The sequence below is a fragment of the Anopheles merus genome, chromosome X (genome assembly GCF_017562075.2).
Source record: "Anopheles merus strain MAF chromosome X, AmerM5.1, whole genome shotgun sequence".
Classification (NCBI taxonomy): Eukaryota; Metazoa; Arthropoda; class Insecta; order Diptera; family Culicidae; genus Anopheles; species Anopheles merus.
The window spans coordinates 15,564,823-15,581,392 of NC_054081.1; the positions used below are offsets into that span (position 1 = coordinate 15,564,823).

At 42.1% G+C, this 16,570-nt stretch overlaps 1 protein-coding gene across 10 annotated transcripts in view; it reads left to right on the forward strand.

Annotated features, from left to right (window-relative positions):
• The window catches only part of LOC121595704 (protein amalgam), a 58,442-nt gene that overhangs the window by 24,578 nt on the left and 17,294 nt on the right, over positions 1-16,570 (forward strand). For 9 of the 10 annotated variants that reach the window (XM_041919888.1, XM_041919896.1, XM_041919913.1 and 6 more), the window contains 3 exons: positions 12,046-12,716; positions 14,435-14,491; positions 14,570-14,619. In XM_041919888.1, the coding sequence (XP_041775822.1) occupies positions 12,386-12,716; positions 14,435-14,491; positions 14,570-14,619 (438 nt within the window). In that variant the 5' untranslated portion in view covers positions 12,046-12,385. Of the gene's footprint in view, positions 1-12,045; positions 12,717-14,434; positions 14,492-14,569; positions 14,647-16,570 lie in introns of all 10 variants that reach the window. The other variant, XM_041919945.1, reaches the window with a different exon arrangement.

The window sequence follows — 16,570 nt, forward strand, 5'->3', positions numbered from 1 at the left end:
TTTCAAATAAACCATCATTCATTAGCAGCAACTCTACTGCTTACGTTACGTGACTGCACACAATGTCTCCAAGTATGTGATGATCGCACCAACTCTTTGAGGCTCTCCTCTGATCATCACAGTAGAGCTTGTGACGTTGACATGATTTTGTTTCAGTCAGAAGTTGTCAGTGACATTTTGCAAAACTGTTACTGACACAGTAAAAAAAGTCAAGACATAGTGACTGACCAAGGAATGGTCGCAAAAGTGTCGCAAAGTCATATCAATCGTTTTGAGTATCAGCTCTGATTATCACAATTGAGCACGTGACGCTGATATGGATTTTGTTTCAGTCAGATTTTTTATGACATTGACAGTGACATTGTGCAGCACTGCTATGCAGTCTCTTTTATCTTATTTAAATATTTAGTTTCTTTTTTTACTTAAAAAAAACAATCATCATCATCATCAACGTGGTGCTGATCAACGGATTTTTTCTACAGACACAGATTACACTAACTTCTTATGCGAATAATCTTTAACCTACATCAAACTAATAATAGTAGACATTCTAACAAATTAGATATTAATCTAACTACAATGTATACATAATAAGTTATTATGTATAATCATTCTTAATATGACCCGCATATAATCACTTGAATGCATGGATATTGGTTTTCTTAGTTGTTTAAAGGTTGTTAAACAAAACAGGTTTGTACTTCAACTAAATATTACATTTTGAAAGCCATGACATCCCTGCAAATTTTGTCCTATAGTAGTGTATATCTATCCCTCTTTGGATTCATGTAGTTGAATTGGATTCATGTCAAGCAACAGCCCATTCAGCAGTGTATAGATAAATATCATCGTTATGTATATGATTTGCTGTTTAACAGACATCCACTGCAGTATATGTAACATCACACATGACAAAGTTCGTCTATTGTAACCATGTGTTATTTGCTTAGCCCAGTTCTATAGCCTAAGCTGTCTAAGCTAAGCTATTCAATTGTATTTCATTAGCAAATAATAATAATTGTTGCTCAAGTTTCGAAATGTGTAGAAAATGCACTTAATGTTCGAGCTGTACAAAATGTGAGAACTTATAATGTTCTAATTTTCCAATTAGGCATAAGTCATTCCTAAATCTACAAATTACTTTTTTCTTGTCCTTTTTTTATCACTTCGTTGATTTGAAGATTGAAATTAAGTTTCTTGTCTATGTAGTAGTAAGTAACACTGTATTATTGTTTTTTCAATGGATGATGATGCAGTGATGTCAATATTTGATATTTGCCTTATTTTTATTTTTTACTTATGTTTGCTTTATAACAAGCAATATTTCTTAACAACTGCGATCGCGCTCGATCGATTATATTACCAAATGATAAGCGAACTTCCACCACTAAAATATGTTTATACGGTTTGCAATAATTTGGTTTTCTCTTAGTTCTGAGGATAAAAAATAACTTAACAAAAAGATGATTTTTTTTTTGAAATTTCATCTCAGCAAATGGCCCGTATTCGATGAAAAGCTCCCTACAAAACGATGAAGAACCAATTTTCGTTCACCACTGATTGTGGGATGTAAAGCAATAATCCCAACCACAAACCAAACTTGAATATCATAAAAAATGCACGCGCACACACCGGAACCACATGCAACGGTCCTGTACCGATCCTGTTTGTCCCGAGTCCGCAGAAACATATTTATTGGTACCGAGGGTCAACCGTCGTATAGGGTTCGTCTGTCCGATTATAAGAGAGGAAAACAACCCTTCTGCAGAATCGTTACGCAAAGCGGAAACGACAAGCATACAGCCATTCAAAATAACATCGTTCGCCCTGCCCGCACAAAGCGTGGAAGACAAAGTTAATTTCCGAATCTTTGCAGCGTGTACCGTGGTGGGCCCGAGGCCGCCCCATGGTGGCTTTCATTAACTTCTCATCCTCATGGCAGGCTTCACCTTACCGCAATTGCGCTGCTAAATCGTTTGCGATTGTCAATGAAATTGTGCACCACTCGCTCCCCGCAAAGCTCTGCATAGCGTGGTTTGTCCTATTAAAAGCGGATTATTTACTGGACCTTTCGCGAACGGACCTTCACGTTCGCCGGTCTGGTTTGGTTGGGGGCTGTGCATGAAACCGGCGAGAGTCCCACGGGTGTTCATTTTCGTCGCACCGCCAAACATAAACTGAAACGACGCAGCAACTGAACGAGATGGGGCAGCATGGGACCATTTTTCCCGAAACAGGAGACAAAATCAAGAACGACCACTTTGCGTGGGGAAGGCAGGGAACTGAGAGGCATATATTTATCTCGAGCGGTATGAATAGCTCCATGGTGCGCAGGTTTCGGGACGATTATGAGCATTTACTGGATTAAAATTGGGAGGCAAGAGCGTACGGTTTTGCAAAGTTTGTGAACATAATATTTAACGAGTTCCTGGGAAACCGCCGATCCAGGATTGTTTCTGTGACTGTTTCGGTGAAAAGGAAATTGTGCTCTGAATTATATTTATAAACTGAAGTTATGAAAATGTTGCAATTACTTTGCGCAAAGAGTAGTAGATTGCTCTGTTCTGCAGTTCTGAAGGGAAATAATCGGTTATTTCGATCTTTGCCACAAATTAATTGACAAATGTATTTCATAGCTGCGCTTTTTGACCATTGTATTACTTTTGAGTATTGGCAACCATCTCAACGTTTGGCAGAATCTGATTAGACCTTGACTCTTTATAGACCATTGCAAAGTTTTAACTTTACTCGTTCACTTTGTCAACGTGGATCATCATACGTAAACAAATTGTCATAATGTTTACGTAGTCAAAATTACACCACTTTGCAGCGATACAAGAATATTTTTTTCATTACCATTTTCCTTTCCCTTCGATCGACCGACCGACAACGGTGCACGCTTCTCGGCTGCTAACGCATTCGCTGACTGTCACTTGCGACGACCGGAAGCAGTCGGTCGTTCCCGAGAGTTACTATGCCTGCAGGCTGAACAGCGGCAGCATTTGCAAATGAATTAATTATTCAAATTGGCGAAACAAAACAGCTCCACCGTAATGCAAATCAGCGCCGCTGAGTGGTTTGCCATTCGACGAGTGTTATAAAACCAACCGACTGTTCTTGTGTGGCATGTGTGTGTGTGTGTGTGTGTGTGTATATGTGTATGTTATGTGTCTGTGGTGTGTGTTTTACACTTTGTTTTTGGTGCTATTATCTGAGCTTTTTTACTAATCTTGGATTGCAAATTAGATTGGGACGGATAAAGCACACCAACAATACATTAAAATGTTGTACTGCAGGAAAAAAATCAACACTGCTTCCAGTATTAAAAAAATAACAAAATTCCAGTATAGAATCAGAGCTTTGTAACGTGTTCATGTACGTTTAATATTAAACACGGCACACACAGTATACGCTTTTCTTCTTCGGTTCGTAAATAAAACAATTGTTTCATTTTCATTTGTGATTTTCCTTTTAGGTAAATCATGGAAAAGACATTTAAGGTACATTTAGGCGCTCAGAACAGCCAAACCAGCGGGAGTCTTTTTATAATTGGCAAAACATTTGTCCCACCAATTGCATACCTTCCGGCGCAGATTTTTGTATAATATTATGCCGAATACCGAACAAAAATAAGCCTAAAGTTATGCAATGCCCATGCCATAAAACTTTTTTGGTGGCTTTTTAATCGCTTCTTTACTTCGACGGCTCAATTCATTAAAAAAGGCAATAAATACGTCAGCAAATTAAAATTAGGAAACAAATGCACCGTTTCACAAAACAAAACCGACACCAAAACCGACACCAAAAGCAACAAACTGGCCCTTTTTGGAGAGGCTGTTCAGGCTTGTTCAACAAATTTATTTCATCAGGCTCGGTGCAGAGAAGTAAAAAAGGGACAAAGAGGTGTTGTGTACACAGTACACACACTCACACACACACCTCTAACCAGCCTTTTCAAGTAGAGCGTGTTGAAAGGGCCACTCAGGGGTGATGTTAAAAAGGTAACCAAAAGAATATTTGCCTCGCCTGCCCAAAGATCACCCAAAAACGGAGGCGCTCCTTTCCATCGTTCCGTGGTTTGGGAATATTTGTCCGCTCCTCTAATTTCACCTTTTCCTGCGGGTATGTTTTTTGTGTGCACTTTTATGTTTTGCTTTCCTCCCTACCCGCTGCCTAGGAAGCATATGCAGACTACCCTGCCGCTGCTTGTGTTTGACGAAGGGTCGTAACGCTTACGGGCAAGGTGATAAAAATATTACCTTACACCTTGCAGCCTGCCCCGGCGAGGGGTCATCCATTGGGAAAAGAAAACTCGGAACCAAATAGCGAGGGTGCGATAGAGAGAAAGAGGATGGGAGGAGATTGAGAGTAAGCGAGTGACCTGTTCCTTCTGCCGCACCTCGACCGACAAAAACACCAGACCAGACAGGATTCGGAAGGGGGCGCCTGAAACCGGATCTAGCGACCCGGCGGGTGGGCTGCATACACTTTTCCCACGCGCCCGCACACGCTGTCTGTGATAAAATGTAGCCCGTGACAAATCTGGCCCGAGCTCGTTCGAGGAGGAAGTGGAGTGGTGGCTACCACAAGAAGAATAAAAAAACAACAACGATAAGGTGTCGGACACGGTGGAAAGATCCGGCAAGCTGTTAGCAGCTTATTAAATTTTAAAGCTTTTATTCCCGTTAGCGCACTGTCATGCGCGGGGGTGGCGAGACGATGCTCTCAGCCGACATTTTTCGGGAACGGGAACTGGTGGGAAACGGAGTCGTTACAGCGCGGGAGGGATGAAAGGTGAGCATGTAGATGGGCTAAAGATGATAAGCTTGTATCATAACAGGAATAGCCAGTACCGGGCAGCTCTTGTCTTCTTTCTTTCCATGCCCAACCCACCCCAACCCCCTGTTACGGTGTAAGAGCACTGTGCATATTTACTAATTGAATTTTTTCGTGCTTAAAAGATGCTTCGGATTAGCCGTGTAGCTGCCCGGCAGACCAGCTAGACGTCTAGATGGACCAATCGCGATTACGCTGCACAAGGCTCACCATCAGGCGCTTAGGCTGCAATCGATACTGGGCGTCTAGAAAAATATCGCCGGCCAAGTGCCTATTACGAGGAACAATTTGAAATGGTGGCGTCATAGCAAGTGTGTGCAAGCAAATTTACTATGTCCATGATTTATTGGAACAAGCCAGAAAATGTGATGAGGCCTATTGAAAAATTGGAAATAACTTCCTATCGTGGACCTACATCACCGCAGGGTAGTCCTGAATGCGTCTAAAATGAAACCACAAATACTTACGATGATTACACACACACACACACACACGTAACGCCTTTTTGGATTGCCATTATACAACTTTACACATGTCAGGCCTTTCCGCCTCAAACCTTTCAGGCCTGTCAGGTCTCAAAAAAGCAAAGAAAACGAAGGGCATATCTTTTCCCAATCGCCCTCGCTGCCCCCTGAACTATCCATGGTGCATGGAAGTTTCAAAGACCAAAGTTTCACCGACTACTACAGAAACGGACAGCGGACGACGGCTGAGTTGTCTGGAATGCTTCGACAAACGCGCGGTTCACGCCCTGGACATGGTCGCGCGCTAGTGACCCTTCGGTACGTAAAACCCGTTGCATTCCAAAAGTTAACTTCAACATCGGTGTCACGTGCTTGAAGCGTAGCATTCCTTCCGGTGCCGAGAAAGAACCTCCCGGTATGGTTTCAACTTTCGCAAATCCAGTCCCCCTTTTTACACTTTTCTTCTTCTCTTTCTTTTTTTCTTATCTCACTCTCTGTCTCTCTCTCTCTCGACCCTTTAGCTCCACCAATCTTGAAATGGAGCAGTAGTAATCACGAGATAAACATCGAAGTGATACTTTTATTTTTGTAGTATCCATTTGGGACGTTTGCCCTTCAACGACGGTGACAGCAAAATGGAGCTTCTTGATTTTTTGTTTTGCCTGCTTGCTTGCTTACTTGCTTCGCCGAGGAAACCGAGTGGACTCTAAAATCCCAACGCAAGCGTAAGTAGTCGGAAGTGCAGACATTCCCGCAGAAGGAGCGACTAGTTTTTCTTTACCCGACCCCGTGAGACGTCTGCTGCTTGGAGGGAAGTAAGCAGCCTGAAATTGCAATAGACTGGCGCATTCGGAGAGGAACTGGGGCCGAACGTGCTTCGGAAAGGAAACGGAGGCCGGGGGCAGACAGGTCCAGGATAATCCAGCTGTCATCATCTGCCGTTACTAGTTCGTGCTCCCGTGCCGTGCTCCCGGGTTCGTGCTTTTGGGGCTCAAACCGTAAGGCATCTGGCAGTAGATGGAGCTGATAAAATATTCACTAGCGTTGAGCGTCAAATGTCGCTTCCGAACTTTACCGTTTCCCCTCCACTTCCGACCCACTCTTTCTGCCAGCTGTCCTTTTACGATTGGTAAAACAAAGAAGCAGCACAAAAAAAGAAAAAAGTTGTCACTGGAGGACCTACCCGGCGAGCGGGAGAAGCAGGGCAATGGAGCAAATTATTCGAAAATATTTCCTCCCTGCTGTGGTACATGGAAAGATGCAGTGTGAAGAGGGCAACAGAGAGAGAGCGAGAGAGAAAGAGCGAGAGACATTTTTCAAACATTTTCCCCCGAACGGTGGCCAGCAGTTCCGAAACCAGCTTCCCTAAAATGCTCCATGAATAGTTGACACGAGTTTTGTGGTTTTGTTTGAGGTACGGCGACGACCGACCGACGCTGCCGAGGAATCCATACACACTGGCGCACATGCACGTACACTCCGGATCAAATTACGGGCAAATCTGTCGTGTTTGTGGCCGGCCCGAGGTAGCATATTGCGGGCAAATTGTGTTCGAGTGGCTCCCGTTGCAGCGTCTGTTTGCCGTTTGAGTTTGCCGATTGCTACTACTGAGGGCTTGCGGTAAACGGTTCACAAAGGGTGGTTTAAGGCTTTCCCATGATCACTACGTGACACCTACGTGAGCGACCGCAGTCAGGTGGTTAGATATTTGGGCCGGCAGAAATAAAAGATTTAGAGTTTGAATCATTAGGAAACGTTGTAGGAACCCCAGTCCCTAAAGTATGAACGAATGTGGTGTTGTGATCGTCAATGCCCTGAGCTAGGGGGCATCTCATGTTTATGGGAATGGAATAAGCAAATTACTATTGAATTTTAGCACTTCATTTCAGGAATTTCTCTAATCAATTTCAGGAGTAAGCTAAGATAATCGAGTGAAAGTTAAATATATCTGCCACAAATATATAACGGAAATTGGATTGGACAGGATCTCTGTTCATATCTCAAGATGAATCTATGAATCTTCTGAAGACGAGCTCGTAAAATATCAAACCTAAAATGTTTATTCCTATTCGCTTTGTTCTGAAGCTAGAATCATGAGGCTTTTGTGTATCTTATATCCAAATGAGAACTCTACTTAATCGTATCAGCTATCTATAGTTTAATTTATATTGAGAAATGGTTTAACGACATTTACATATATCTGGATTGGGCTGAACAATCGTTTTACTCGGTGGAATCTTAACACAGCTCTCTCAGATTCTGATTGGCCTGCTCGCGATAGTGCATGCCGTTGTGACATTGTCCAGTCAATAATAATGATCCAGGAAGCTCGGTATGCTGTAGCTTGACATCGATGCACGCGATCTCCGACAGATCTTGTTACGCCCAATCCTCTCAATAAACCCTTAAAATGTATATTCTGCAGATCTTTCGAGTTATTTTGCAGCTCTATTTGCTTGAGATTTTGTTTTCCTTGAGCGTTGAGCGTAATGCATTAAGACTCTGTGATGCTTTGGACGCTTATGTAAATATATATTATTCTATGATGTAATTTGAAGTTTGCATAGTACGCATTATAACAGGATACTCAATGTTTTTGGACACTATCATCCTGTACGAAAGCACCTCCAAACCTTATGATGTATGTACGTTGGATATTCTCAAAAATAACTAACACAATTAATTTCACGCTGTGAACGTACTCCAAAACTGCAAAATAGTTTCTAATTCGAGCGATATTGAGTAATTTAATTTCATTCTGCAAATTCGGTGGACCACTAACTGTTGCACCAGATGCCTGCTCATACACGTCTAAAGAAGCAAAAGAAAGAGTAACCAATTTGAAATTTCACCCATCGTAAGAGCGAGGGCGGCATGCCCGTTGCTGAGTAGTAAAGCCGATTTGCAGTATTGTTTTTTTTTGTATCTTTTTCCTTTTGTTCAATTTCTCCCACGTTCAGCCACCATGCTGTCACCACCGAGCGTAACCAGCAGCGGTGACAAAGGGCAGCTTCCAAAAGGCAGTTGACAATCCCAGGCCCGGCACTGATAATAATTGATGACATAAAAACGGTGCATTTCCACTTTATTAAAACAACATAATTACGAGCATTATCGTTGTCCCTGTTTCGTGCTGGGTGTACTGGCAGGTGGCAAATTAATATTAAAAAAATACCACACCATACTTTCGCACACAAACATACACACATAAACACATGAAAAGACTACATGAGAACGAAAAAAAAGTTTGCTTCGTGAAGGTGTCCATATGGATGCGACAGTCAGGTGCGTTCTCGACACCGTTCAGCTTTTAAACTGCTGCGGATTACATTCCTGGCCACCGAAAAGCGGACGCGGGCGACCCACGGGAAGGTCACGTGCGGCGTCCGTAACATTATCGTCTCGCCTAGTGTGTGCAACTTCTTCCGCGATACGAGTTTTGAATTGGGGCCCAAACTGTCAATAGCAGCCGTTTCGACAAACTCCCGCCTCCAAAAAAGCGGTAATTAATTGCCCCAATCGCCCCAACGAATGGGCACGGAACGGTGTGGTTTTTGGGGTGAAGCAAAAGGGGCACACTCAGCTCTTTGCTGTTTGGTGTGAGTGTGTGTATGTGATTTTTCCTTTTTTGCTATGGTTGGTTGGTTTTAATTTTCAATACACAAGCAACCGACCCGTGCATCTGTTACGTGCGTTGCAGTTATCATTTTGCCTGACAGCTGTGCGCGTGCTGGTGAAATGCACTAACCTAGGTGCTTACCTTGGTAAGGTACTTGGTTTGGTATTTCGTAGCTCAACGTGCATTTATTATAATTTATCCTGGGTTACAAAAAGAGGACAGTTTTCATTCGTCTTGCATTGTAATACATTCCCGAGTGAAATGTTCTGCAAACATGTTCCGTTCCGTTGTTAGATCGTAGGCTGAAATTTCAATCTGTCAGCTGTTTGCTTTGTATAGCAGTTTTCGAGCAGCTATCAAAGTAGGTACAGTATACAGGTGGGCTTAGCTCAAGGTGTATGCATTCAGAAGGCTGCTTTTTATCACTTCTGCTTCTGAATGAAGATTTTCAGAATCTTTTGTGTATTCGTCAAGGCTTTCTGGTAGGCCTGTATGATCAAAAGTGGTGACCTGATCTTTTTAATGCACTTTGGGATAAATGAAAACACCACACAGACAGACAAATCGGACTTAATTTACCACTATCTTACCGCTAAATTACCGGTAATTTAAGGGTAATTTAATGGTAAATTAGCAGTCGTTAATTTACCCAACTGAGCAGTTTTTATAGATTCTATTCCAACTTCTATTTCATTTTTATTTTTTTCGGCCAAATTGTTAATAAATAACACGAAATGTATTATATTACAGTTTAATGGTTAAATGACGTGGGACTGACTATACTGCTATGGGAGGTAATCCATAAGTCACTGAAAGTCAACCACACAAGTGATACAGGTAGGCCTTGACCAACAACGGTTGTTGATCCAAAGAAGAAGAAGAAGAAGTTCACATGATTTCAGCCTCCAACTGTCAAACTTCATATAAAAAAACTGATTAGAATTGTAAAGGATCCCAATGCACGTTTTACTCCTTTACATTTGGATCGATTTGTTGTCGGGATTTAAGTGACTTTAATCTAAGCAATAATAAACAAATTATAATAATTCTCAATCCATAAATGTTAAGCTGTGCTTTAGGAATGAATCGAATCTTAATAGTTTCATTTTTTTGGGAAATGTAACACCAAAATATAAAGAAATTAAAAAGTGATTCTCAATTTTTTTAAGGAATACATAATGACTTCATTTGACTTCATGTTGAATAAAATTTCACCAATGGAAAGAGTAGTTTATCTCTTTTTCCTAAATTGATTTCTACTCAGAATTTCTGCACTGTATTTCTACACTAATTCATACGCTGCACACCTGCTGTTGAGTATGATTCGTCTTTCTGCGGAATCAGTTAATGGATAAGAACAGGAACTGTATCATTTTGAGGACGACAACCGCTCCATGTTACGTTGAGGATCTTCAACAGGTACGAAGATACACATCAAGTACGAATGAAATGGACAATTCTTTCAGGGTCGGTATGGATTCAGCATCCGTTCCTGGGCAGATATGGATTCGGTATTAGCTCCAGGGCTGGTAAGAATTCCTAATTGGTTCAAGGACACTAATGGTTTAGGTATTAGTTCCAGGATCGGTATGGATTTGGTTTCGGCTATAGATCTATTAATGGATCCTCATAAGTTCCTGATTTGAATTAGTACAGCGTACTGCAATGACAAAAATAAACAATTAAATTACTACTTCAAATACGCTAATTTAATTAAATCATCCACTTGCCATTCAGATAATCATCATCGATTGAACAGTACCAAACAGCCATAAGGAATCTACTAATAAAGACAGCATCTTAAATGTAGTTTCGTTTTCACTCCCAAAAATTCTAAACCTGCTCCAAAACCAGTACTCTACCCCTTTCTATACAAGTTATTATTCGATTTTTCTATCACTCAACTGTGCGGACGACGGAATCATCATTTTGCGAGCATTGTAGCAATGGGAAAGTGAAGAAAAGCAGAAAAAACACATGTACAACAAGCTGTCAGTCAGGCAACGGTGACACTGGTGCAGACTTTAGTTTAGCAACCAAACGACCAAAAACTCGTCTCCAACTGCTTACTAATATTGCTTCATCCTGGACACACATACATGGGTTGCGCGACCGGTTGCGACCGGAAAAAAACTTTTCGCACCAACCGCCGACCGTGAGGCGCAAGACAGAATCGATTTCGAGGGCTAGTTTGGGAAGGGTGTAAGGGGCGAACAGCGCACAAAATCATGACATTTTCAACTGTGACCAAACTACCGTCGCAATCATCGGTGTCGTTTCACGTTGACGACACTCTAGTAGTTGTCAAGATCGTTTCCGTTACGATCCTTGCTCCTTTTCTTGCGGTGTGTTTCGTTTTCTTTTCTGCTTTTTGCTGCTCTTGCAACCACTCGAAACCGTTTCAAAGCACCAAACAGGAGACTGGAACAGGGAGCGAGACCAAAAAAAGAAACATAACTACCCATCTGGCTACGGGGACGGCACGGTTCCGGGGACAACATGTTGCATATTACATTACAATTTCTGAAACATTTTTGCCCTTGCTCGGCAGAACGAACGCTCGCCTTCGTTCGTGCGCAAGTATGAGAAAGTTTTTTGATAAATTTTCGGGATTTGATTTCAGGGTATCGTTCTTTTTTTCTACTCTCTTGTACGGTGATTCTCGAGGAATCTTGTGGCCATCAAGGGCACAATGACTTTTATTTATTTACACACACACACACACACATTCCTGCATTCTCGCAAAGACGTGCAGCACCCGCAGGGTCTGATGGCAAATGTTCACCGATCTCTTCGTTTTTCCTTTTTTGCTCGCCAAATCGATGAGGAGGTGTTATCTTCCAATTTCGTGATGGTCTGCAGCAGCTGTAGTGTGCGGTCCGCCCAGAGGTGATAATGAAACCGGACCATGTGTTGCTGAGTTTGTGAAGATGCTGGGCACTTTACCGGAGATGATGAGTTAACACGTTTGCAGCGGCTCGCTGTTGGAAGGTTTCTGTCCGTCGTTTGGTCAATTACGATGAGTTGCTCGGTTTTCTTCTCAAAATTCGCATTTTTTTCATAACTTTAACTCATACACTATCGTTTCCTCTGTTTCTCTCTCTCTCCCTTCTTTCTTCCTTCTAGCCCTGCAGCCTTTGCCACGCTTGAGATGGTCTTTAGTGGGTCCGGTCCTTCGGTCTGGTACCAGCGCAGGCGGGTACAGTCCTAGAACCCGGTCATTCAAACGTGCCCATCAATAAGTCACGCGCCGGTATCGGCCGAGACGTGAGCCGTATCGGTAGCAGCGAGCAAAGCCGGCCAACACACAGACACACATACACACAAACCCACGTGTACCCGCCGTGGTCCATCGCCGTGTAAGCTCCTGGCACGGACGCACAGCACGGACGCAACGCTGGCCCACAATCCTCCGGCCGGGGCAGTGCAGCGGGGCAAAGATGCAACCGTTGCCGCCCGGCGCAAGATGACGATCACAGGCGAGGGCTCACGCTCGGCTAGCCGGTGGTGGTGCTGCTCGCAGAAAGCACCAAACCACCACCAGCTGGCCCGCGACAGTAGAAAGCGCACCCGACACCGAACCACCCACAAGCGGAGAGAGTCCGCGATGAAGCGGACGAAGACAGCGGCGACAACGACGACGGCGAGGATGGAGGGGACAGTGGTGCCGTCCATCTTGGAATTGCCGCCAACGGACAGCTGTAGCCATACTAGTTTTAATTATAAATTTTATCGTTACCAATACCTTCGACCTGTAGCTATTCTGTACATAGCGTTAGCGGTAATTCTAGCGAACGGTAAGCAGCGCCCCAGGGCTGGGTGGTAGTGTCCCTTTACTGCTCGTAAACTGTTTCGGGGTAATTTGAATGGGTATGGATTCAGCTACGTTGCTCTCCGAAGCATTTACCCTTTCTCAACTGCCGTACTTGGAGTTTATTATTTGGCAAACTGAGAAAACGAAGAGCACTCAACACTGCAAAGAGTGTTCTTTGTAACAATATTAGCTTGGCCGATTTCATCCGAGTTGTTTCTCGCATTCTCCTCTTAATAATTTGAAAAGCAACATTATTTGTCTCTAGAATATCAAGTATTGGCAAAGATCTTGACGTCAATAATATATAAACTGCAAACCAAACTAGGATCTTCAATGATTTTTTTTCTCACAATTCACTGTACATTTTCAATATCATTACAAATAAATTGCATGCATTTAGGCGCACTTAATATTTCTAAGACTATACTCGGATACTTACTCTCCTTTTCCAGTTTCTCATACATATGTTATTATAATGTCATACATATTTTATAGTATAGGAACCTCTTTGAATACTTCTTTTCAAGCTTTCAGTACATTTTTTTTAAAACGCTTGCAAATACAGAGATACTATTTTTCCAAACTTTAAAAAACTAACATAAATGCAGGCGCTAAAACTAAAGCATGCTGGTATCGTCCTTGAATACTAAGTCACAAATTTTTTAATTTCGTTTTTATAACCACTAAGCCGTGTGTGTTTTTATCATTAATTTCAAAATAATTTTTTATTCAACAATTCAAAGAACATTATTGGTTCAAATACTTCCCAGGATTTCCCCCAATTTATTGATTGTTTACCATGATTTTTTAGGCCCTTCTAACGATTTATTCAATTTTGCTCGATTTTATTCATTCGTATCCTATAGATTTTTGGTTCGCTCGCACAATTGAATGGTATCGTCCGATTGGACACCACACCAACAAAATATCGAAGGCAACCAATATTTGAGAAACAACCAAAAAATCTTGAAAACCTTGTAAAGCTTAGAAAATTATTACTTGAAACAGAGATCACTTTTTCCTGGTACTTCTTTATAAATTGATTTGTACCCCTTACTTTCATAACCATCCTAGTTGGAATAGTTGTGTATCTAATAAGGGCAAGTGTTACGATTTAGTCGTACATTTTGTGATGCTATGAATGAATACGTTTACTTATATTATTAGTTTCATAAGTATTCCTCTTATATTCTTCGAAAGCAATTGAATATTTAATGTTTGCACTTTTCATCAAAATAACATCATAATTTATTAGTATCAGTTGATCTATGTATTGTGCATTAAACTTATGTATATATCATGATCACAAATCCATAATTTAAAAAAAAAACAGCTATGGTTAGCGTAAAAAATAATGCTGAGTAAATTATACTTTTTTCAAACGAAAATACAATCTCGTATGTAACATGTATGATCTGAAATGGTGATTGTAGATGGAAAAGTGTAGTTTTCGTTACAGAAATGACGGGAAATGTTGCAAGCCAATTTGCTTAAATCTAGGAGCCACCTACCTTATTTCATACATTAAGGCGCGATCAGATTTTTTTAGCAAGTTCTTGAGTACTAAGCAACCGTTGTTCTGTTTTTGCGAATTGCAAAACGCCCTCCAATAATATGATGAGCGCTTTGAAGTGAACGCTAACAATACGATTATTAAAACGCTTCTACTTTCTTTTTTGTTTTCTGCAATTGTGCACCCAGTGTCAGCATTCGAGCCGGACTTTGTATATCCGTTGGAGAATGTAACCGTTGCAAAAGGTAAGTTTCGTCGGCCGATAAAATTTCCCGGAAACCACGACTTTTACCAAGTGCTCCCGTTTCTCCCGTTTTCAAAAGGTCGCGACGCCACGTTCACCTGCGTCGTGAACAATCTCGGTGGTTATCGGGTGAGTGGGGAAGCAACTCCGGCCCGGGTATGTATCCGATTCCGACGTGAAATATGGTATCGATTCTTCCCTGATTTCTGTGGCACTACTTTCTGTTTCTTTTCACAACCGCTGAAAGCGCACATACCTTTCCTCTTTCCTTCTCCAAATGTAACGACTCCAGAAGTCCCTGCCAACCTAAACGTCAAACGATGATTATTTGCCATGGATCCGTAAAAGTAAAAGACATCCTTGCCGTTCCAATCGACGGTGTCTTGTTCGTTTGTTGGCGTGAGGTTGGTTGGCGGAACAGCCTGCACTACGAAAACCCAGCGACACGTAACGACGATACTCAGCTCGTCGGAACTGGGGGAGGCTATTCTACATTGGACACACGTTCGGGTACATGCCAACGCGAACGCGAAAACTAAAAAAGAAAATAAAAGTCTGCCCAAAACGCGAAAAGAAAGCTCAAATCATTGAAGGCTCACATCAGTCACGTGCAGAAAACGGAACGAGCGCGAACAACCTCCACCAAGCATAGCACACAAAGGCACCCTCCTGTTCCTTCCTCTTCACTCCAAACCCAACCGATCAAAGCACATTCATTCGTTTGCGAGTTATACTTCTTTCTTCTTTTGTTTTGTTTTCCACCACGAGCGAGTTGAAACGTTGATATCTAACATTGCCCAGTGCACCGCATTTTAGTGGCGTAGCAGCGCACCACGAAACAGACCAAAGCGTATTCTTCCCACCACCACCACCACCACCACAACTGCAAACTGCACCAGTAGTGTAAGCACCGTGTTATGCACCAATCACGCTCCCCCCAATAAAAAAAAACCTCTGCACACTCCCTCCAACTTAATTTCCGATACGCTGTAGTTGCCTCGTTCTCTGAGACTACGGACAACCAGCATCTTCACATTTCCAATCCATTATTCCCCGTCCCGAGTACTATCTCCTTTGTTTTTCAGCTCAACACCTGCAAAGCTGCACTAATATGCTCCACCATCCTCCACTTCCAACCGTTGTCCAAAACCGATCAATTACGTAAAAAAGCAACCCCCAAAAGCCCCTTCCAAAAACTCTCTCTCTGTCTCACATACAACCAAGCACCAAGCACCGCCTGCACCAAGTAATGGTAGTATTTGCACCGAACTTTACCATTTTTGCAGCACCAGCACCATCACCGGCCAAAAGCCAGCACACGCACTAGTTGCCCTGCACCCACCCTTATCCCCTTGTGTTTCCTTTGGGATTTTCAGTTACTTGCACCGTCTTGCACCACCGTCGTGCACCATGCTAATGCGCGTCCACACAAATCGGAAGGATTCAATGCTATATTTCATGGCGAATTTTTTGTTTTCCTCGGCCAGCAGTACGTCCCCGCAAGCCTGAAACCATGCCCACGCGGCACACAAGTTTGGCGGTTTGCGGGGACGTTAGGGATTCGATACGCCTAGCAGTCGCTTTCTAGTTAATGTGTTACAGTGTTATTCTGCACCAAAAAAAGCATATGCATGCATGCTGTAGTTATATTTGAACCTAGTCCAACAACTGAAAAGCCTTTTACCTTTTAGTTTTACACTTTATTTCTTGATATGATATGGGTTTCAAAGAGATAAAATCAATTCAACTAAACTAGACTTAAAACAGCAATTTAGCAAAGTTCATTGCATAATTCATGGTGTTTTCATGGTAAAAAAAAGTTCCTCAATGTGACAACTCTTCAGGGTATGCAATATGATGCAATATTTTAAATTATTTTCGGAATTTCATTCAAAATAAAAGAAGTAAACTAATCTTTTTCTAAAGTACGATTGTATCAAACTGCATACTTTAAGGTACTGCTCACTCTACCAGTTTCTACTTTAGTGTTTTCATAATGTGAACTCTTCCATACGCCAACTACTCTTATTACATTCGTGACGCATTCGAACTGACCACCTAACCTATAAGCGCTCGTTTG